Source organism: Balaenoptera borealis (genome assembly GCF_965194805.1).
Source record: "Balaenoptera borealis genome assembly, chromosome: 20".
NCBI lineage: Eukaryota > Metazoa > Chordata > Mammalia > Artiodactyla > Balaenopteridae > Balaenoptera > Balaenoptera borealis.
In genome coordinates, this window is record NC_138879.1 from 61,115,755 (window position 1) to 61,139,569 (window position 23,815).

General features: G+C 51.1%; 1 protein-coding gene across 16 annotated transcripts in view; it reads left to right on the plus strand.

Annotated features, from left to right (window-relative positions):
* Positions 1 to 23,815, plus strand: part of DHRS7B (dehydrogenase/reductase 7B) — a 42,533-nt gene that overhangs the window by 13,611 nt on the left and 5,107 nt on the right. For 8 of the 16 annotated variants that reach the window (XM_082374539.1, XM_082374541.1, XM_082374530.1 and 5 more), the window contains 6 exons: positions 8,701 to 8,879; positions 13,514 to 13,623; positions 18,666 to 18,882; positions 19,302 to 19,394; positions 22,044 to 22,196; positions 22,380 to 22,634. In XM_082374539.1, the coding sequence (XP_082230665.1) occupies positions 8,726 to 8,879; positions 13,514 to 13,623; positions 18,666 to 18,882; positions 19,302 to 19,394; positions 22,044 to 22,196; positions 22,380 to 22,585 (933 nt within the window). In that variant the 5' untranslated portion in view covers positions 8,701 to 8,725 and the 3' untranslated portion in view covers positions 22,586 to 22,634. The other 8 variants (XM_082374537.1, XM_082374527.1, XM_082374535.1 and 5 more) reach the window with 4 other exon arrangements.

A 23,815-nucleotide genomic window follows, 5' to 3' on the forward strand; every position in this document is an offset into this window, starting at 1 on the left:
GGCCCAAGTAACAGGCACCTGTGAAGGGGCTTTTCCACCTTCACACTCTTTTGACTGAGGTCTGGAGCTCCGTTGTGTGTGCTGCGAGAAAACACAAGCAGACACCTGGGCTCGTGACTTCCTCTCTCTGGTCACTTCCTGTGTGGGGGTGAGTGGGCGTGGCTGGTGCGGGTGGGCGGAGCCTGCCTCCCCTCTCTCCACGTGCCTGTCCTGCTTTTGGCTCTGGCTCACAGCACTGCTGGTCTGACTGTCCCTCTGTGCTATAAGCTCATCTCCAAATGCTGGGAATCGTGAGCAAGATTTTTTTCCCACTCCCTTTTTTTACCACCAGTCTTGTCTTCCAGTTATATCTGAAACTAGCAGTTTTAAGAAGCATTTTGGTATAAAATGCAAAATTTATAAGCATGTTATATGCCATTTGCAAAAAAAAACAGGCCCCTTTTGACCTTGCTTTACATAGGAGATTTATTTCCTGATCTGGAAATGTGGCCAGCCAAGACTTAGTTCCTCTCTTCCACTTGGGAGCTGTCTCTTTTGCTCAGAGCAGGCCCCCAGACACCACAGCAAGTCAGTGGGTCTGAGTTACTTCTTTGTCTAGCTCTCTTAGCCGTCATAACTGCGGAGGGTGAGACAGGAAGGCGTTGGCACAGCTACCTCTGAGAGTCTGGGAGACGCAGGGCCCATCGGTGTGGCCACGTGTACTGCAGAACAGAATGACAGGTGGGAGATCTTTAAGAATTTGAAAAACTCCCAGAAAGAGTTGAGATTGTCTATATTAGCAGCTTCACCTGGTCAGGGGAGTTATGCTGAAGTTGAACCTGACTCTAAAATTAGTGGCTTGCTCTGGGGTGTCTTTTCCCACCATCATCCTGAGTTACTGGGCAAAGCTGCACTGGTTTGTAGTTTACGTTCTGATTCTGTGAGAATTTGCCAGACTGAATGCAGATGCACTCTTCTTACAGAAAGTGGGCTGAGGATGGACCCCCTTAACCTGGTGCCGTATTTGCCTCGGGCAGAATGGTCCCTGGGGCCAGGAGACCAAGGCTGGCTTACGATGTTGGGTCAGGTGCTCAAGGAATACCAGACATGTACAAGACGGTGTGTGGTTTCTCTCTTTTCTTCATGTCAAGGGTTGCCAGCTTGGGCTTTGAACAGGTGCATGGAGCTGTGATTGTCTCAGTGGGGCGCCTTGCTGGGTGGGTTTATCTTCATCCTCTTCCTCCCCTGGGTATGAGAAAGGGGTGGACAGGACATTGTGGCCCTTGTCTGCTCTCTCTTTGCTCTGTTGGCCGCATTTTGTTTGTTTGTTTGTTTCTTTTTTATTTTTTTTAAGTTTATTGAATTGTAGTTGGTTTACAATGTTGTGTTAACTTGTGCTGTACAGCAAAGTGACTCAGTTATAGATACACGTATTGTTTTTCATATTCTTTTCCATTATGGTTTATCAAAGGATATTGAACGTAGTTCCCTGTGCCATACAGTAGGACTTGTTATTTATCCATCCTATATATACTAGCTTGCATCTGCTAATCACAAACTCCCACTCCTTCCCTCCCCTACCCTTCCTCCCTCTTGGCAACCACAAGTCTGTTCTCTATATCTGTGAGTCTGTTTCGTAGATATGTTCATTTGTGTCGTATTTTAGGTTCTACATATAAGTGATATCATAAGGGTATTTGTTTTTCTCTTTCTGACTTACTTCACTTAGTATGATAATCTCTAGGTCCGTCCATGTTGCTGCAAATGACATTATTTCATTCTTTTTTATGGCTGAGTAACATTCCACTGTTTGTGTGTGTGTGTGTGTTTGTGTGTGTGTGTATACCACATCTTCTTCATCCATTCATCCATCGATGGACATTTAGGTTGTTTCCACGTCCTGGCTATTGTAAATAGTGCTGCCGTGAACATAGGAGTGCACGTATCTTTTCAAATTATAGCTTTGTCTGGGTATATGCCTAGGAGTGAGATTGCTGGATCATATGGTAGCTCTATTTTTAGTTTTTTGAGAAACCCCCATACTGTTTTTTGTAGTGGCTGCCAATTTACATTCCCACCAACAGTGTAAGAGGGTTCCCTTTTCTCCACACCCTCTCCAATATTTATTATTTGTATACTTTTTAATGATGGCCATTCTGACCAGAGTGAGCTGGTACCTCATTGTAGTTTTCATTTGCATTTCTCTAATAATTAGCAATGATGAGCATCTTTCCATGTGCCTGTTGGCCATCTATATGTCTTTGGAGAAATGTCTATTTAGGTCTTCTGCCCATTTTTCGATTGGGTTGTTGGTTTTTTTGTTACTGAATTGTATGAGCTGTTTGTATATTTTGGAAATTAAGCCCTTGTTGGTCACATCATTTGCAGATATTTTCTCCCAGTCTTTTCATTTTGTTTATGGTTTCCTTTGCTGTGCAAAAGCTTATAAGCTTGATTAGATCCCATTTGTTTATTTTTGCTTTTATTTCAATTGCTTTGGGATACTGACCTAAGAAAACGGTACAATTTGTGTCAGAGAATGTTTTGCTTATGTTCCCTTCTAGGAGTTGTATGGTGTCATGTCTTATATTTAAGTCTTTATAGCCATTTCGAGTTTATTTTTGTGTATGGTGTGAGGGTGTGTTCTAACTTCATTGATTTACATGAGGCTGTCCAACTTTTCCGACACCACTTGCTGAAGAGACGGTTTTTTTCCTTATTGTATGTTGTTGCCTCCTTTGTCAAAGATTAATTGTCCATAGGTCTGTGGGTTTATTTCTGGGCTCTCGATTATGTTCCACTGATCCATATGTCTGTTTTTATGCCAGTACCACACTGTTCTGATTACTGTAGCTTTGTAGCATTGTCTGAAGTCTGGGAGGGTTATGCCTACTGCTTGGTTCTTTTTCTTCAGGGTTGCTTTGGCAATTCTGTGTCTTTTATGGGTCCATATAAGTTTTAGGATTATTTGTTTTAGTTCTGTGAAAAATGTCATGGGTAATTTGATAAGAAAAGCATTAAGTATGTATATTGCTTTGGGTAGTATGGCCATTTTAACAGTATTCATTCTTCCAGTCAAAGAGCATAGCATGTCTTTCCATTTCTTTAAATCATCTTCAGTTTCCTTTACTAATGTTTTGTAGTTCTCAGCATGTAAGTCTTTCACCTCCTTGGTGAGGTTTATTCCTAAGTATTTTATTATTATTTTTGTTTCGATGGGATTTTAAAAGGGATTGTTTGTTTACATTCCCTTTCTGTTATCTCATTGATGGTGTAAAACAATGCAACCAATTTCTTTTTCTTTTTTTTTTTAAATTAATTAATTAATTAATTAATTATTTTTGGCTGCGCTGGGTCTTCGTTGCTGCCACAGGCTTTCTCTAGCTGTGGTGAGCGGGGGCTACTCTTCGTTGCAATGAGTGGGCTTCTCATTGTGGTGGCTTCTCTTGTTGTGGAGCACGGGCTCTAGGTGCACGGGCTTCAGTAGTTGTGGCACATGGGCTCGGTAGTTGTGGCTCGCGGGCTCTAGAGCGCAGGCTCAGTAGTTGTGGCGCACGGCCTTAGTTGCTCCACGGCATGTGGGACCTTCCCAGACCAGGGCTCGAACCCGTGTCCCCTACATTGGCAGGAGGATTCTTAACCACTGCGCCACCAGGGAAGTCCCAATGCAACCAATTTCTGTACATTAATCTTGTATCCTGCTACCTTGCTGAATTTGTTTATCAGTTCTAGTATTTTTTGTGTGGAGTCTTTAGGGATTTCTATTGGGTTGGCCAAAAAGTTCGTTCGGGTTTTCCCATAACATGAAAAACCCGAATGAACTTTTTGGCCAGCCCAATATATATAGTATCATGTCATTTGCATATAATGACAGTTTTACCTCTTCCCTACCAGTTTTTTTAAAAAAATATTTATTTATTTGGTTGCACCCGGTCTTAGTTGCAGCAGGCAGACTTCTTAGTTGTGGCTTGCAGGCTCCTTAGTTGTGACATGCGAACTCTTAGTTGCGGCATGCGTGTGGGATCTAGTTCCCTGGCCAGGGATCAAACCCAGGCCCCCTGTGTTGGGAGCACAGAGTCTTATCCACTGTGCCACCAGGGAAGACCCTCTTCCCTACCAATTTGAATACCTTTTATTTCTTTTTTTTTTTTAATAAAAAATGTATTTATTTATTTTGACTGCACTGGGTCTTAGTTGTGGCATGCAGGATCTTCGTTGAGGCATGTGGGATCTTTAGTTACGGCATGCGAACTCTTAGTTGCGGCATGCAGAATCTAGTTCCCTGACCAGGGATCGAACCCAGGCCCCCTGCGTTGGGAGCATGGAGTCGTAGCCACTGGACCACCAGGGGAGTCCCTTTTATTTATTTTTCTTGTCTGATTGCTGTGGCTAGGACTTCCAATACTACGTTGAAGAGAAGTGGTGAGAGTGGGCATCCTTGTCTTGTTTCAGATTTTAGCGAGAAGGCTTTCAGCTTTTCACCATTGAGTCTTATATTGGCTGTGGGTTTGTCATAAATAACTTTTATTATGTTGAGATATGTTCCCTCTGTACCCACTTTGGTAAAAGAGTTTTTGTCATGAATGGATCTGGAATTTTATCAAATGCTTTTTCTGCATCTGTTGAGATGATCCTGTGGTTTTTGTCTTCTTTTGTTGTTGATGTGGTGTATCACATTGATTGATTTGCGTATGTTGAACCATCCTTGTGACCCTGGGATGAATCCACCTTGGTCCTGGTGTATGATCTTTTTTATGTGCTGTTGGATTCGGTTTGCTAATATCTTCTTGAGGATTTTTGCATCTATATTCATCAAAGATATTGGCCTATAATTTTCTTTTTTGATAGTATCTTTGTCTGGTTTTGGTATCAGGGTGCTTGTGGCTTTATAGAATGTCTTTGGGAGTGTTTCTTCCTCTTCAATCTTTTGGAATAGTTTGAGCAGGATCAGTATAAGTTCTTCCTTGTATGTTTGGTAGAATTTGCCTGTGAAGCCACCTGGCCCTGGACTTTGTTTGTAGGGAGTTTTGTTTGTTTGTTTGTTTGTTTTTACAGATTTTATTTCACTTCTAGTGATTGGTCTGTTCAAGTTATCTATTTCTTCTTGATTCACTTTTGGTGGGCTGTATGTTTCTAGAAAGTTGTCCATTTCTTCTAGGTTGTCAAATTTATTGGCATATAATTGTTCATAGTATTCTCTCATGGTTTTTTTGTATTTCTGTGGTATCAGTTGTGATTTCTCCTCTTTCATTTCGTATTTTGTTTATTTGGGTCTTCTCTCTTTCCTTCTTAGGGAGCCCAGACATTGGTGTGTTAATTTTTGTTTACCCTTTCAAAGAACCAGCTCTGGGTTTTATTGATTTTTTTTTCTTTTTTTTTTTAATCTATTTTATTTATTTCTTCTCTGGTCTTTATTATCTCCTTCTTTCTGCTGACTTTAGGTTTTCTTTGGTCACATTTCCTTTTCTTTCTTTCTTTCTTTTTCTTGGCCATGCCGTGCGGCTTGTGGGATTTTAGTTTCCCAACTAGGGATCGAACCTGGGCCCTTGGCACTGAGAGCACGGAGTCCTAACCACTGGACCGTCAGGGAATTCCCATGTTTGGCCACATCTTCTGTTACAAAACTTGGGATATGGGATTCTGATTCCTGACAAAGTTGGGGTCTCTTTCTTCCTAGTTGTTCATTTAATTAAACCAGAGGGCTTATGAAGCCATAAAAATTAAATTATAATGAACTGTATGTTTAATGAGTTTGCTTTATGTCATAAACCAGGGCCCCTTTCAGACAACCTTGGAAATCCGATTGCTGGCTTTCAGTTAGTGATGGGTCGTGATGATGCTGGTGCCAGCCGTGTTTACTGAGCTCTTACCCTGAGCCAGGGACTGCACACACACTTGTATGTGTTAATTCATCAGACCACAACAAACCTGTTTTTGTTTTTTTTTTTCATTTATTTTTGATTGTGTTGGGTCTTCGTTGCTGTGAGCAGGCATTCTCTAGTTGCAGTGAGTGGGGGCTACTCTTCGTTGCAGTGCGCAGGCTTCTCATTACAGTGGCTTCTCTTGTTGCGGAACACAGGCTCTAGGCACACAGGCTTCAGTAGTTGTGGCACGTGGGCTCAGTAGTTGTGGCTCTCGGACTCTAAAGCGCAGGCTCAGTAGTTGTGGCACACGGGCTTAGTTGCTCTGCGGCATGTGGGATCTTCCCAGACCAGGGCTCAAATCCATGTCCCCTGCGCTGGCAGGCGGATTCTTAACCACTGCGCCACCAGGGAAGTCCAGCGAACCTGTTTTACAGACAGAGGTGCCGAGGCCTCAGTGTTGCGGCCCTAACCCAGGCTGGTGAGTAGCTGAGCCAGGATGTGAACCCGGCCAGGAGGCAAGGGCTCATCTTTGCAACCCCTGTGCTGCCACTGCCATTAGTTGGTGTTTTCCACGTGGTCTCTGAAACCTCTGAATTTTTAGAGGCAACAGGGCTGCGTATTGGGGCTTGACCCCTTGTAGCCTTCAGTGAAGTTCTGGCTCAGCCCCAGGTTATGGGTCTGAGACAGGCAGGCTCCACAGGGCTGTGGGCTCCATGGGCCTGTGTCCACCCACAGACCCAGAGGCTGAGCCGGTTGTCCTTTCCTGAGCAGTGTCCCCACCTCCCTGGGCTTCCTGGGCATTGTCTGGGCCCCGGGTGATTTGAGCCAAGCAGGGTGGTCCACCTTGGGACCTACGTGGTATAAGGATCTGGGATTGCCCTGGGGATAAAGCTCTTCCCGCACAGCCGTCCCGCTGGGCTGAAATGTATCCCGCAGCCTGCCGTCTTCAGGGGCTGTGCCCTGTGAAGACCCCTAGGCAGCACCCACAGACCCACGGAATGGCGGACGTGCTCCTGCCTGCTCTAAACCAGGTGCCAAACAAAGGGTCTCTGTTTTTGTTTTTGTTTTTTAAATTAATTAATTAATTTGTCTGCGTCGGGTCTTAGATGCGGCATGCGGGATCTTCCTTGCGGCACGTGGGCTTCTCTCTAGTTGTAGTACACAGGCTTCAGGGTGCGTGGGCTCAGTAGTTGTGGCACATGGGCTCTCTAGTTGTGGTGCACGGGCTCTAGAGCGCAGGCTTAGTTGCCTCACGGCGTGTGGGATCTTAGTTCCATGACCAGGGATCGAACTCGCGTCCCCTGCTTTGGAAGGCAGACTCTTAACCACTGGACCACCAGGGGAGTCCCCAAACAAAGGATCTTTGGGTCCTCATCTCTCCCCTGGGACTCGGCCCTGCCTGAACGTCCAGTTGAGGGCAGGGGTTGGTGCCAGTAGTGCCCGGGTAAAGAGCTCGGCACTTCAGAATCCACTTGGATTGCCAGGGCATCCACGTGCGGGCTTGGCACCGTGTAGGGTAAGAGGGAAATGTGTCCACTTAGCAGACAGTAGCCGGCGTCTTTCAGAAGTAGATTAAGTGGAGGTTGATAGGAAAGCGTCATTTTTGCAGATGTTCGTCTAAGGATGTTAATTTTTTATAGTGATCAAGAATTTGGGTGTATTTGGAAAGGGAGGTGAAAACTTAAGCTAAATACTGAACTAGCTTAGTTGATCAAACTGGAGCAGAACCTTTTAGCTTAGATCGGGACGGCCCCTCCCAAACCTGGACTTCAGAGTCAAAGCAGCTCAGGGCACAGGCGGATCCGTGCTGGGACCTGTGTGTTCTTGGCTTCATGGTATCCACAGAGTGGGTGCTGTCTTGGGAAGGGAGCAGAGATATGTTTTTAAATATGCGGAGTTGAGGGCTTGGGAGGTGGGCGAGGGCTTTACGCAGTCACCGCAGTGTGATGAATGATTGAAGGCTGCAGGCTTGTTCGCGGGAGCTGTGCGCTTACTCCCAGCCCCTTCCTCCCCTGGAAGCTGATGTGCTTCTAACATCATAGTCCTGGAGGGCCGGGGGGGCATCTCAAGGCGGCATGCGTGGTGCTGCTCCCCCGTAGCTCCTCCTCAGCGTTCCTTTAACCCCGTGTCTCCCCTCTTGGCTGCTGCTCTGGGCCCGGGGCGTGGGGGGTGGGAATGAGGAAGGGAGGGGCAGCTGTAGAAGGAACGGGTGTTTCCTAAGCATGGACCCCGCGTGGTAGCGCTCACCACGCTCCCGTGGGCTCCTGATTGGTCAGGCTGACGCAGCTCGCCAGTGGCACTTGGTGGGCACAGGCCACAGTGCAGCAGGGCCTCCACTCCACAGCCTGAGTCTGCGCCCGCTTGGCAGAGGGCTGCTTGCCCTGCCATGAGTCCCCCAGGCATCCAGAGGCCCGTGGCCGTGGAGGAGACTGTCCAGGGAGGAGTGTAAGAATCGATGGGTATGGCTCCTTTTTCCTTTTAAAAAATGTTTTTAGAAAAACCTCTCTAGTTTCACAAATACCAGGAATTGAAAATGATAGTGGGTGATATTAAGTTCCTCAAAACAGATTGCTGCAGGAGACTTGGGGCCTCCTTGACGCACTTCAGGAGCTGGTCCTCAGCTGCCTGGGCGACGTGCGTCTGCGCCCTGCCACCCGCTCGTGTCCGTGCAGAGAGGAAACTGGTTCCACCACGCTGAACGGTCCACACGGGGCGCAGGGCCTGGGGAGACACTGACGGGCTCAGAGCTGAGGTCCGCACGAGAGATCTGGGGTCTGTGTCAGACTTGGGGGAGGAGGATTGGTGAGTCCCTGGCGTCCTCCCACCTTGTCACTAATTTATCTGGTTTGTCTTCCAGAAGGAGTCTGCTGAGGGCGAGGGTCATGGACTTCGTCACCTCCACGGCCATCCTGCCCCTGCTGCTGGGCTGCGTGGGCGTCTGCAGCCTCTTCAAGCTGCTGCGGTGGCTGCGCACGAGAGCCTGCGTCCGGAACGCCGTGGTGGTCATCACCGGCGCCACGTCGGGCCTGGGCCGAGGTGGGTGGTGGGGCAGTGCTGGGGGGTGGGCAGCGGCGTGGCTGCGGACGCGCGAGGCGGGCCGGCAGCTGGGCAGCAAGGGCGGCACTGCCCTTGGTCCAGATGGAGACGGAGAGCTTAAGCGCAGTGAGAGACGGACCTGACCTTCGGCACCAGGGCCGGAGGCGGAAGCCAGGGAGGAGGCCGCGTGTGCACGTGGGGCGGCCTCAGCGCCGGTCGGTGTGGAAACAGGCACTTGTACGTGGAGGCTTTCAAAAATGGACACTAACTTAGGGCCAAACAAAACGTTCCTTTTCCTGGCTTAGCGAGCATCCCAGGTTTACGGCTTTGGTGTCACCTGCAACTTGCCGTCCCCTCACGGGGCCGTGCCTTCAGCCGTGCCCTGGCACCTTGGCAGGTGGGGACAGGATCGGTGAGGCCTCAGCTGTTCCTCAGCTGGGTTCTCCAGTTGAGCTCAGATCTAACCTAGTGGCCACGTGGAGCTTCTGGGTCCAGGCCCACCCCACGCGCCTGTGCTAACCGTGGCAGCGTACCAGGGCAGGTGCAGGTGTGTCAACATCCGTACATGCGCCACGCCACCCCTGCGCGCCCCCCATGCTCGTGCTCAGTTCCATGGAACGAGGCCGAGAGGCGCCCTGAGTTGGGGTACACCCAGCGCCCCTGCGTCTCCTGGCCGGTGAGAGTACAGCCAGTGTGGCCCTGGGCCACGTGCTGGCCCCTAGGCCAGGTGCTGCAACAGACGGATGTGAGGCAGGGTCCCTTCCCTCCGGGAGCCCGTGGTCTGTGCAGAGAGGAAGGACTTCTCTCCGTGTGCTGCCCTTTCAGGACGGGTGTTCCCAGCGGGCTGGCAGGGGAGGCACCTAGGTGCGTGCTGGCTTGGGCTCATCTCCCTGAGTCCTCACAGCTGACGCTCAGAGAAGGTGTGACTTGCCCTGGGACTTGTAGGCAGGAGCGCGAAGCCAGGACTCAAGCCCTCGTCTTGTCTCCCTGGGGGAGGGGGCAGGGTGGGCCGCGAGCAGTAGGGTCACGCAGGGGCTGCTGGCACTTGAGAGCTGCGGGAACACAGAGGAGCAGATGGGGAGTGGCATGCAGGCGGCCACGGGACCTGGGCAGACGGCAGGGAGCGGGGGTCCGTGCGTGCACCAGCATGGTGTTCAGGTGAGCTCTCGGGGGTGACCCAGGGTCTGTCATCAGATCTCAGGCCCCGAGCCATAGCCGGGCCTCTGACCTTACTCAGCAGCTAAATATAGGGTGTCAGCAGCCGCTGCTCTACCACAGAGAGAAGCCTTTTTTTTAACGTCCTTGAAGCGTGCCTGGGGGTTGGCTGTGAGGTCCGGGCACACTGCGGCGCCGATGCGCACATGCGTCACGGAGATGCTGTTCTCTTTTCACCCGCGCTTCCTCCTGTGACCCCAGGGCCGGGAAGGGGATGGAGGACAGAGCCGCGTGTCTGCGTGTGTCTGTGCTCTTCCCTCCGTCTCCTGGATTCCATCGGAGGGCCAGGAGGGCGTGTATCCCTCCCCCTCTGGCTGTCTCGGTACAAACACCCCTCAGCGACTGCCCAGGAGGCGTGGGGAGGAGACCCCGGCCACCCTCATGGCTCTGCCCACCCTGTTGGCCGCCCTGGAGGCCTGGCTGACGTGCTGAGTGTTCGGACAGCTCTCGTGTTTCTCCTGCCTTGTCTCCTGGCTTGTCCTTGTGGCCTGGCAGGACGCTGGGTGAAGGGACACGTCTCGGCCCCGAGGCCATGAGCAGCTAGTGGACTTATAAGCCGGTAGTGCTGGTGGCCTGGGGACCGGCTGGCAGCCCAAGATAAATGTATTCCTTTTTCTCTCCACCCTCCCACCTCTTTGTATCAGCTTTTTCAAGAAATGAAAATGGAATTTTCTCAGCCTGTTGGCGTTTCTGTCATTCTCTACGCGAACTTTAATTTCCTCCCTTGGCTTTCCTTGGGAAGCAAAGCTTAAGCAGAACGCGGGTGACCAGTTTCCAGAGCTGTTCAGACACTTGCGTGTCCCCCACCTTGGATCTTGGTGGCACCTCACAGAATGTCCATCGTGGTGGCCAGGTCGGGACAAAATGGGGTGAGGAAGCCAGCAGGGCTTCGGGAGTGATTGGAAACGGACCTCAGGCACGCCTGCCCCCAGCCCCACCCCCGAGGAGGCTCCGCAGGGCAGGTGGGATGGGGGCCGTGACCCAAGCAGACCCCGGGGCCAGAGCGGGGGCTGTGGCTCTGTCTGGGTTTGTGCCCTCGGTCAGGGTGAGCTTCAAAGAAGACAACACCGCCCGCCTGGAAGTGCACCGGTTTAGTTGACTTGAACCTCCTTCCAGAAAGCTCCATCTGGGTCAGGCTGGGAGGCGCCGGCCCTGGGATAGCAAGTGAAGCTGCAGGAGGCGCCGCGTCTGGAAAGAAGGCTTTGCCGCCAGGGAGCCTCCTGCCTCCCTCCCTGAGGGACGCTGGCATTCTCCCCGCTTCGCTTTCAACGCGCTGGTGGGGGAAGGACCCCGCCTGGACCCCGGAGCCTCCTCCCTTCCTGGATCCCTGACCCTCCGGTGGGCTCCTGGGGCCGGCCTTGCCCTCCTAGCAGCCCGCGGCACCAAGACTCCGCTTGACCACCTGGCCCCTGAGACTCAGTCTGGGACCCGGGGGTGGCCGCATGGTCAGCTGGGGCCACGGGGGCTGCACACACCTGCTCTTGGGCACCTGAGGGAGACGAGGCCTCTAGTGAGGACAGACTGTGCCCCTTTAAGCCGCACGTTTCCATCTTCACTAACAGCCAGTCTTTAGAACATTTTAAAAAGGCAGCTTAGAAACACAAACGCAGCACTTGTGTAGCGCCTTCTCTCTGCGCGGTGCTGACCGTGGCCGCTGTAACTCGCTCAGTCCTGGTGCTGCCGACCTGCATCTACAGAAGAGGAAAGTGGGGACAAAGAGGTCGAAACTGCCCGCATCACAGGGCCAGTCAGGGTTGGGAGTCTGAGTCGGACACAGGAAGTCTCGCTCACGCCCGTCCTCTTGACCGCGGGGCTGTGCTGCTCTCCGTGGGCTGTGAGCTGCGGGGCACTGAATGCTCGGCTGTTTGGGGGCAGGGCGAGAGGACCTCACCCCCTGCTTCCGCCCTCGCCCTGCCCCCCCGTGTGGCCTTGGGACTCACTCATGACCCTGGCTGGCCCCGTCCTAGGGATGCTGCCCCCACCAGGGCTGATCTGGTCCCTCCCAAGGGTTCTGCCACCAGAGCTTGGAGGGAACGGGCCAAGGGCACCCTTGTCTGGCCGGGGAGTGGTGTCCACGGGAACGCAGCGCTGTCTGCAGCCCCGGCCCCGTCTGGTGGAGAGGCCAGGCTGGGAATGAAGTGGGGAAGGGACCTGCTAGCATTCAGAGAGCCTGGTTCCTGCTACCCAGGACCCTGGGCCGCCACCACCACTCCTGCTCTTCCCATCTGAACCATTCAGCTCCTTCCCTTAATGCTTGAGCTACCCTGGAATCCTCCTGATAAATCCTCTTTTTGCTTTGCCCCGGGTGACTTGAGTCTCTTTTCTTGCCACCAAAGAATATTGACTAAGAGGTGCCCAGATAGTTCTGGACTCCCCCGCCATGGTCTTCGTCAGTTGTCACCTGGATGCTGTAGTGGCTCAGAGGAACCCCCAGCAGGAGGGAACCTTTTAACATGACGCCACCCTGGGGCGTCCCCGGCGGCGCAGCGGTTGAGAATCTGCCTGCTGATGCAGGGACACGGGTTCAGGCCCTGGTCCGGGAAGATCCCACATGCCGCGGAGCAACTAAGCCCGCGAGCCACAACTACTGAGCCCGCGTGCCACAACTACTGGAGCCCGTGCTCCGCACCAAGAGAAGCCACCGCCATGAGAAGCCCGCACACCGCAATGAAGAGTAGGCCCCGCTCACTGCAACTAGAGAAGGTCTGCGCGCGGCAGCAAAGACCCAACGCAGCCAAAAAAAAAAAAAAATGATGCCACCCTTAATGCCGCCCTGCTGCGTGGGCGCTCGGCATACTTTAGCTCTTTAACCTCCTCGCAAGGCTGTCAGCCTCCCCACTTTCTGTCCCCGCTGCGTGTGTCCACGAGCCCTCGGGCCTGTGTACTCTCGGGAGGAACAGCCTGCAGGCTTCAGGCCTGGGGGGAGCCTCTCCACCCCTTCTCACCAGAGTCCTGTGGCCCCCGTGCGTCCACAGAACCGCAGAAGCGGCCCCGGCAGGTGTGTGCCTGCTGCGTCGAGGTGACGGCATCCCCGAGCTGGCGCTGCCTGACCGTCGGGCACATCCCTGGCCTCACTGAGCTCCTCGCCATGCAAGTGGGGATACTGCTGTCAGGGTGGATCAGAACTGAAGGTTATGCTGGAAAGTTCTGAGCCTGGTACCTAACAGTCTGTCCCCCAGCTGCTGCCTTCCTCCTGCCCGTGGACGTCTGTCACAGCCCCGAACGTGGGCTCTGCAGTGGTGACAGCAGAGCTCCCTGTGCCGGGGCCCTAACCCTGCCCCACAGCCTTCCCACGGCGGGCCGGTGCCGATGGCTGGGGAAGAAGTAGCCCTATGGTCTAGGGCTGGGGAGCTGGGAGCTGAGCTGACGGTGAAGGCCTGGGCCTCCCCAGCTGCCACGCTGCTTTCTTCTTCCTCTAGAATGTGCCAGAGTTTTCCACGCTGCGGGCGCTAAGCTGGTGCTCTGTGGCCGGAACGCCGAGGCCCTGGCGGAGCTCACCCGAGAACTTGCTGCTTCCCGGGCTGCCAAGGTGAGCCCAGGCAGGGGTGTTTTTCGTGGGGAAGAGGTGTAGCCCCGGTCGGCCAGCTGGGCTCAAATCCACCACTTTCGCAGCGCCGCGAGGTTAGGGAGGCCCCTCTGTGAGTGCTTTCTTCCTCCCCCATGTCTCCGCTAATACCTGTGCACCTCTTGGCGGTGGGAGCCGGGAGGTTGGCGATGACTTTTAACATTTTAAGTTAAGATGACATTTAACGTTTCCTTTCCAATTGAGGTGCCTTTTATCCTTTTTCTTGTCTAACTGCTCCGATTAGAACAAGCTATGCTGAATAGCTGCAGTGAAAGCAGACATCCTTGTCTTGTTCTGGAGCAGAGAGGAACACTTTCGGTCTTACACCAGTGGACATGATGTTAGTTGTAAGTTTTTCATAAATACCTTGGGGAATTTCCCCTCTATTCCTAGTTTTCTGAGAGTTTTTATCATGAAAGGGTGTTGGATTATGTCAGATCTCTTTTCTGCGTCACTTGCGATGGTTACGTGGTCCTTCCCCCTTCATTCTATTAATGTGGTAGGTCATACTGATTGATTTCCTTATGGTAAACTACCCTTGCATTGCTAGGATAAATTCAGCGTGTTCGTGATGAATAATCCTTTTAATATGCTGTTGAATTTGATTTGTTAGTGTTCTGTTGAGGATTTTAGCATCTATATTCATAAAGGATTTTGGTCTGTAATTTTCTTGTGGTGTCTTTATCTGGCCTTGGTATCAGAGTAATGCTGGCTTCACAGAATGAATCAGTAAGTGTTTTCTCCTCTTCGGGTTTTTTTTGTTTTTGTTTTTAATATTTATTTATTTGGCTGCGCCAGATCTTAGCCGTGTAACGCGGGATCTTTTGTTGCATTGCGTGGGCTCCAGAGCGTGCGGGCTTAGTTGCTCCGCGGTGTGTGGGAACTTAGTTCCCTGACCAGGGATCAAACCCGCGTCCCCTGCATCGGAAGGCAGATTCTTAACCACTTCACCACCAGGGAAGTCCCTCCTCTTCAGTTTTTTGGAAGAGTATAAGTATTGGTGTTAATTCTTCTTTAAAATTTGATAAAATTCACCAGAGAATTTGGTTCAGGATATTTTTTGTTGGGAGGTTTTAGGTCACTGATTCAGTTTCTACCTGTCACATGTCTGCTGAGATTTTCTGTTTCTTCTTGAGTCAGTTTAGGTAATTTGTGTGTTTCCAGGAATTTGTCCATTTCTTCTAGGTTATCTAATTTGTTGGCATACAGTTGTTCATAGTATTCTTTTATAATCTTTTTTATCTATGTAAGGTCCCACTTTCAGTTCCAATTTTAGTTATTTGCATCTTTTCTTTTTTCTTTGGTCTAGCTAATGGTTTCTCAATTTTGTTGATCTTTTCAGAACACCAACTTGTGATTTCATTCATTTTCTTTGTTTTCTATTCTCTCTATATATATTTTTGTTTTAAAATATTTTATTTATTTATCTATTTGGCTGCGCCGAGTCTTTAGTTGAGGCACTCGGGATCTTTATTGCCGTGTGTGGAATCTTTAGTTGCAGCATGTGGGATCTAGTTCCCTGACCAGGGATCGAACCTGGGCCCCCTGCATTGGGAGCGTGGAGTCTTTACCACTGGACCACCAGGGAAGTCCCCTATATTTTATCTTCTTTCTAATCTGCTTTCCTTCCTCTGCTAGCTTTGAGTTTAGTTTGCTCTGTTTCCCTAAGATGCACAGATATGTTAAAGATATGTTATTGATTTGAGATTTTTTTTTTTTTTTCCCCAGCCATGCTGCACGGCACGTGGGATCATAGCTCCCCAACTAGGGATCGAACCTGCACCCCCTGCACTGGGGGCGCAGTCTTAACCACTGGACTGCCAGGGAAATCCCCTTCTTTTTTAATATAGTCGTTTATAGTTACGTTTCCCTCTTAGCACAGCCTTCACTGCATCCTGTAAGTTTTGGTATGTTATGTTTCCATTTTCATTTTCTTCTAAATATTCTCTAATGTCCCTTGTGATTTCTTTTTTGAGTCAGTGGTTGTTTAATGTCCCCTTGTTTCCAGTTTGCGTGGTGTTATTGGTTTCTAGTTTCATCACTCTGTGGTTGCAGAAGATAATTTTTATGATATTTATCTTTTAAAATCTGTTGAGACTTGTTTGCGACCTAACATGTGGTCTGTCCTGGAGAATGTTCCATGTGTGCTTGTGAAGAGTTATGTATTACACTGTTGCTCGGTGGAGCGTTCTAAATATGTGTTAGGTCCAATTTGTTTACAGTGTTGTTCAGGTCATCTATTTCCTAATTGATTTGTCTGGTTGTTCTATCCATTATTGAAAGTGGGGTATTGAAATATCAAAATATTATTGTAGAACTGTCTATTTCTCCCTTCAATTCTGTTGATTTTTGCTTCCTATATTTTGAGGGTCTGTTATTAGGTACATAAGTGTTTATAACTGTTATACCTTCTTGTTGTAATGTACCTTTTAACATTATTATATAATGTCCTTCTTTGTCTCTTGTAACCTTTTTTGATTTAAAGTATTTTTTTGTCTGATATTAGTTTAGGCACCCTAGCTCTCTATTTGGTTACTATTTAAATAGAATATCTCTTTTCATCCTTTTCCTGTCAATGTGTCTTTGGATCTAAAGTTAGTCTCTTAAAGACAGCATATAGTTAGGTGTTTTTTTTTTTTTTAATCCATTCTGCCAATCAGTCTTTTGATTAGAGGGTTTAAACTATTTACATTTAAAGTAATTACTATTTAGGAGGGACTTCTGCCATTTCGCTATTTGTTTTCTATATGTCTTGTAGCTTTTTTGTCCCTCATTTCCTGCATTACTCTCTTGTGTTTAGTTGATTTTTTTGGAGTGAAATGCTTTGATTCCCTTCTCATTTCCTTACACGTATATTCTATAGCTATTTTCTATGTGATTATCATGGAGATTACATTGAATATCCTGAAGTTGTAACAATCTAATTGGAATTTATACCAACTTAATGTCAATAGCACACAAAAACTCCACTCTGTCCTCCCCCATTTCTGCTATTCATGTCATAGATTACATCTTTATACATTGTTTGCCCAGTAACATAGATTAATAATAGTTTTTAAATGCATTTGTCAAATTATGTAGAAAATAAAGAGTAGAGTTACAATCCAAAGTTACAATACTACTAGGTTTTATAATTCCCCATGTATTTATATTCCTGGAGATCTTTATTTCTTCAAATGGCTTTGAGTTACACTGTATAGCTTCCTTTCATTTCAAACCTGAAGGACTTCATTTAGCACTTCTTGCAGGGCATGTCTAGTGGTAACAAACTGCCTCAGCTTTTATTTATATGGGAACTTTAATTTCTCCCTCATTTTTGACGTTATAGAACACAGATATAGAATTCTTGGTTGACATTTTTCTTCTTTCAGCACTTTGAATATATCAACCCACTGTCTTCAGGCCTCCAAGGTTTCTAATGAGAAATCAGCTGATAGTCTTAGTAAGGATTTCTTTTATGTGAGGAGTAGTTTCTCTCTTGCAGTTTTCAGATTCTCTGTCACTTGGCTGTGATTGTGATGTGTCATAGTGCGGGTCTCTGAGTTTATCCTACTTGGTGTTGAATTTCTTGGATGTGTAGATTCATGTCCTTCATTAAATTTGGGACTTTTTCAGCAGTTATTTCTTCCAGTGTTTTCTCTGCCCCTTTCTCTCTCTCTCCTCCTTCTCAGATTCCCACTAGGAGTGTGTTGGTCCACTTGGTGGTGTCCCACAGATCCCTTAGGCTCTGCTCACTTTTCTTCATTTTTCTTGTTCTCAGATTTGAGAATTTTAGTTGTCCCCTCTTCAGGTTCATGGATTCTCTCTTCTACTTGCTCAGATCTGCCTTTGGACCCCTGTAGTGTATTTTTCATTTCAGTTATTGTACTTTTGAGCTCCAGAATTTTTTAATAATTTCTGTTTCTAGTGATATTCTCATTTTGTTATACATCAGTTTCCTGCCTTTGTCCACATCTTCCTTTAGCACTTTAAGCATCTTTAAGACAGTTGTTTTAGTCAGTTCATTGTCTGGGCTTCCTGAGGAATGTTTTTCTGGGGATTTATCTACATTTTTGAATACCAGAAGGCAAGTGCAACTCCATTAAACCTACTGGAAGCCACTTTAGCAGGTGGTGGTTAAAAGAGTGCAGCCTGCTTCCGTGCTGCAGCTCGGCGATCAGAACAGCATCCACCATCAGAATGCAGTCCTGATATGTGGAAGACAAGGTCCTTATTGTCTACCTTGGCTCCTTCAAGCTGCAAGAGAAATGTGGGTTGCCTTTCCCACAGCTGCCCACCACAGGGGTGGGGCCACCATGGAGCTAATGGTTGAAATTGACCGAAATTGTCTATACTTTGCCAGCCGAGCACTCCCCTGGAAGCTGCAGGCGTTCAAACAGACTCCAGAGTCATGACGTCATTTCACTCCAGAGAGTTGCTGCCAGTGCAGCTGTCCAGGCAGAGGCAGGGCTCCAGGCACTTCGTTCTCGTGCTCCCTCTGACTCCACGTCCCCTCCCTCATCTTCTTAGGTTCTGCGACGGCCCCGAGTTAGACTGCTTGGCTCGTCATTCTCTTCAGTTACAGAATTTGTCTGTCTCCCCCCCGAAACTGCATGCTTTAGGAGGACAGAAGCACGTCTATCTTGCTTTCTGCCGTGTCCCCAGTGTTGAGCATATAGGGGCATATAAGAATGTTCTGTGAATGAGGAATGAAACTGCGCTGGCCTGAGAAGGATCGCAGCTCTGTGGCGTAGGACAGTGCAGCGCCAGGCTGGCACCGGGCGGCCAGGGCAGCCATGCTTCCATCATGCGTGACCCCTGCCCCGTGGCAGTTACAGGCAGTGAAGGAGAAACGCTGCCCAGGCCAGGTGCGACAGGGTTGGCAGGCTCCTCCAGGTCACATCCTTCAGAGGAGAAGTGTTGTGACCTGTCCCTTCACGGCCAGGCCCTCCCAGTGCCGAGAAGCAGGGCCTGTGGCTCCCACGCCCGTCGCTCTGAAGCTATGTTTGGCTTCTGTCCTCGCCCAGGTGCAGACTCACAAGCCTTACACGGTGACCTTTGACCTCACGGACCCTGGGGCCATAGTGGGGGCCGCTGCGGAGATCCTGCAGTGCTTTGGCTATGTGGACGTGCTCATCAACAACGCTGGGATCAGCTACCGCGGCACCATTGTGGACACCAGCCTGGACGTGGACAGGAGAGTCATGGAGACAAACTACTTTGGTCCAGTTGCTCTGACGAAAGGTAACCGTCTTGGGTGGAAAGGAAGACGAGCACAGGCACGTCGGCATTCTTTGTATTTCCCTTGGTTCCTTCTTCCTAGACCTGGCCTGTCCCATCCATTTGACCCTGGAGTCAGTGCTGTCCTTACAGCCTGCGTGTTGGCTTTTCTGGGCTTTTATTTGCATTTTCGTCAACTGCTTTACGGTCTTACGTCGAGGTGTTCTCCTCAGCAACAGCCTCATCTGCACAGTGTTGGCTCCATGTCTTTCCACTGTGTCTGGACACCTACAGAGTGGGGCCTTCTGACGTCCAGCCACGGCTCTCACTCCAGGGAGAGGCCCTCCCTCCCCTCCTGGGCGCAGGGGGCTAAGAGTTCCAGCAGACAGTCCCCCCCCAGGCTCTCAGCATGAGCTGCAGTGACCTCTGCCCTCTCCCCACAGCGCTCCTGCCCTCTATGATCAGAAGGCGCCAGGGCCACGTTGTCGCCATCAGCAGTATCCAGGGCAAAATCAGCGTTCCTTTCCGATCCGCGTGTGAGTACTTCCTTCTTCCCACGTTTCCTTTAGTGTTTTCTCCCTATTATAAAAACAACACGTTTACTGTCCAGAATTCAGACGTTAGAGAAACACTCAGCACAGAACGTGCAGGGACAAAATCAGCGTGTGCTCCTGAGCAGAGGCCTGGGCTCAGCCCCAGCTCTGCTCCTCGTGCCACGTGTGACCTCGTGCCGTGGCCCCCGTGCTGTGCCCCCCGAGTGTTGGCCCCTCTCAGTGCCACCACCGTTGGCCCACAGGTGCTGCCTTGCCACCACTTTACCGCATGTGCCTCCAGAATTCTTCTACATGGGATCAAATGTGCAAAACTGGGACACGTTGTATGTAGTTTTGTGGTTCGCTTATTCCATTTGACAGTGTATCTTTCTGCATCAGCACATATGGATTTACCTAGTTCCTTTAGGTGGATATACAGTCATTAATCGAATGGATGTGGCATAATTTCCTTAGTAGTTTTCGTGACACGTGAGGATTTGCGTCCCTTCAGTCGGTGACCAGTAGCAGTGATGTGCTGTGTACACCATCCTTCAGTATTTTTATCTCTGGGCGCTCATGGGAGGGTTTCAGTAAGATTAGTTCCAAAAAGCGGACATAGGACCAAAAAATTAACGCTGCCAGCTTGACTTCAGTTCCGACTCTCACCCCCCTGCATGAATGGCTACGCCAGAATGTTGAGATTGCGCCATCACGAGCACCAGCAAGCAGATTCTACTTTCGTTAAAAGATTTGAAAGGTGATTTCACAAACTGTCCTGGGAACTGCATTCTTTGCTTCACCGTCTGCAAGGAAACACTCAGCTGTAACAGTCTCCCCCTCTCCAGATGCTCAACGTAGCCACGGGAAGGGAGGGGAGGTGCGAAGCCGCCTCCGCACCGTGAAAGGACGGCCACGCACACCCAGCTCACGACTGGGAACCACCTGTCAGCCCGAACGCAGCGCGGCCATCCTCCTGGTGCCGGCCGTGTGTCTGGGTCAGCCGTGGGACTTGTCTGAGCCCGCACTGCCCCCTCATGTCATCAGACAGTCTCCACGGCCGTGCTCAAGACAACGCGAGACACCCGCCGTATCCGTGCTTGTTTCTGGGGTGGTTATTTCCCTTTGCCAGTTTTCTGTTTCACTTCGCTGGCACAGGACAGCCGCCTGAGGAATAGATATGCAGGCATCACATGTGACAGAGCAGATGAGGCAATAACAGGGAGAAGGATATACAGGGTCAAGGAGTTCTTTGTACTGAATTATTTCCAAACTTCACTTGGATTTAGTCCCACTGAGTTTTGTCGTCCTCTTGGCCGTGACTGCGTAGGTCACACTTGGTTGTTCTGGGTGCTTTATAACCACCAGGCCGGACAAGGCGGCGCCTCCTGGGCACGTCAGCCAACCCAACGGGCAGCAGTCTCCCCACTCGTGAAGTGGGGGTGGCTTCGTGTACCTCTCGGGGCTGTTGTGAGGCCGAGTGGGAGGATCCAGGAGGTGTGTGGCGCACGTGGAGCCCTGGGGAGCACAATCACGGCGTTTAGGTTAGCACAGCCTGGCCGAGGACCTACATACGGCCCGAGAGCCGTGGAGACCGGGGGTCAGGGAGGCCCCCAGGTGGCTCAGTCCTCTCGGGCCTCGGCCTGGGCCGTGCCTCTGGAATCACGGCTGGTAGGAGCGTGTCTCGAGCCGCCCACCCGCAGAGCGTTCGTTCAGCCAGGCCGCTCCTCCAGAGGCTCTGCAGAGTCCGGACGCTGTTGGGCTGCTCACAGGACCTGCAGTTGTGTGGCTGATGGGTGCCCTTTCCTCAGGCTCGAACGTGTGGACTCCAAATCTGGAAACCGTCAGTGGAGATGCCGTTTCCCAGCAGTGCCATCGTAGGGTTCCTCTGTCCCCTCAGAGCACCTGATGCTGTGCAGTGAGGCCGTTGCTGGGGAGCGGAGGGGGCCCGGACAGCTCTTCCAGGTGAAAGGCCATCCTGTAGAAGCTGTCAGACAGAGACGTGAGGCGGCCAGAGGTGGTGTGTACACACGCTCCTGCACGCGCAGGGAGCCCCCCTGGACGCACTGTCGCAACGTGGCCTGTGACCACAAGGAGCATGGCCGCCGCCCCGTCCGTCCCCCGCTGGAGAGAGCTACGTGCAGGAATGGCACGGAAGCAGGCACAGCGTGAGGCCACGTTGTCGCATCCCGTGTAGGTACCTGGTGACGTGAGAAGTGAATACTGAGGCACCGGCAGCCTGGCTTCCTCTGGGGAACCGTATGGAAGGCACAAGGAGGACCTTCGCTTGGTGACTCTGTTTCCTCCTGAACTACTTGAATATTTTACCCAGTAGGCATTAAGTGTTTTTTTTTTAAAACTTTTAATTTAGATGAATTTCACACTTAAACCTTGCAGGAACAGTACAAAGAACGCCCACGCACCCTTCCTGCACATTGCCGGTGGTTCACGTTTGACCACGTGCGCTGTGTCGTGTTGTGTGTGAGCGTACCTGTATGTGAGTGTATCACGTACAGTGTTTTCCCTGAACCACACGAGGGCAGGAGACCTGACACCCCCGCGCCTGTCCAGGGCCCAGACCGGGCACCTCTGACTCAGGGAACGAATGCGTCCCGCCCCTCGCTCACCTGCCTCTCTGGCCACCGACCTTTGCAGACGCGGCCTCCAAACACGCGACCCAGGCCTTCTTCGACTGCCTGCGGGCCGAGGTGGAGCGGCATGACATCGAGGTGACCGTCGTCAGCCCCGGGTACATCCAGACCAGCCTCTCCCTCAACGCCGTCACGGCCGACGGGTCCAAGTATGGAGGTTAGGCCCTGGTGTCGCTTTTTTTCTATGCAGAGCTACCTGACGATTCTGTGGTCGTTTTCATTTTCTTTCAGAAAATAAGTTTAAACCTAAACCACTTGACGTGTGGGTGTTGGTCGTATATACTGACGACTGACCTCACTCGGCATGAACCCGAGCTCAGCGAGTCCCATTTCGTTTCAGTGATGGACGAGACCACGGCCCAAGGCCGAAGCCCCTCGCAGGTGGCCCGAGACGTGCTGGCTGCCGTGGGGAGGAAGAAGAAGGAGGTGGTCCTGGCCGGCGTGGCGCCTGCCCTGGCTGTTTACCTGCGCACTCTGGCCCCCCGGCTCTTCTTCAGCCTCATGGCCTCCCGGGCCAGGAAGGAGCGGAAGCCCAAGCGCTGCTAGTGCCTGTGCGGGCAGGTGGCGCGGCAGCACCGCTGCTGCACGGCGACAGGTGTGTCTGCGTGGCCTGTACTGGATTCTTGCCCCCCGGGGAGGGGAGGGGAGGGGAGGGGGGGAGTCACGCCTCTCCCGCAGACCCCCAGCCTGTCCTGCTGGAGGAGGACAGGCTTCCTCCGGGGGAGGGGTAAAATGCAGCTGGGTCTAAACTCTAGGACATGAAGGAAAGGGTTGAGCTGTGGAGCCGTGATCCCCGAGGGCAGGCAGAACCATGCCTCCTTTGAATTTGGGTCTTGAGATCAAAGACATCCTGTCATCTGAGCCAGTTCTCGTACTTGACTCACCTAGCGCTGGGGGCAGAGCCCATCCCTGGGGCTCGGGGAGAAGGCTGCTGCTGCCTTCACACCGTTCACAGGGTCCCCCAGCATCTTGTTCAGCGCGGCCAACAGTCAGCATGGGACTGGCTTCTCGGCGTGTCCCGTCGTTCAGTGTGCTGGAGCCGCCCATCCGCACCTGGCTTGTTTCTGGTGACAGCTTCTGCTCAGCTGCCCCAAGGTGGCCACAGCTTGTCCGTCTCCAGCCGCCTCACCCATGAATCTGATCTGCAGGCAGATCACAGGCTCCCTTTCCAAATCTGGCCTGTTTATTACAGAAACACCTCCCAGTCCCACCCAGCAGGCTCAGGAGGGTGGTGGGCACCGCACGGTCAAGACAGGTCTGTTTAGGATCACTGCCAGTTTACCCTTGTTCCAGACCATTTGCCACCCAGCACCCAACTGAGGGACCAAAGTTTCTCACTCTTCTAAAATTTCTGGCTCTCCCCCTATAAACAGATGGCCCCATCACCCCCATACACCCTTTTGACACCTTCCCTGCACCCCTTGTTACTCTCTGGTGTCTGATCTTCCTGAGGGATCCTTTAAAACTACGTGAACATCAGTCTGGTTGCCGCTTAGAAAGGTGCCCTTTAGGGATGACCGAGCAGAGTCTCGGGCCGGCATGGTCCCCTTGTCTGTGGAACACGAGGGGGGCAGCAGGTTGAACTCAGGACACATCAGGACAGCTTCAGTGCTTTAAGAAAAATACAGATGTTAGTTTGTGTTCTCCTAAATCAGAATCTGTACAAGAGGTCCCAGGCCCCAGCTCTCCAGGGGAACCCAGTGGAGACCCAGTGACCGCCAGGCCTCGCCACCTACCTGTCCTGCCACACCCCCGAGCGGCACTGAGCTGCGCCGC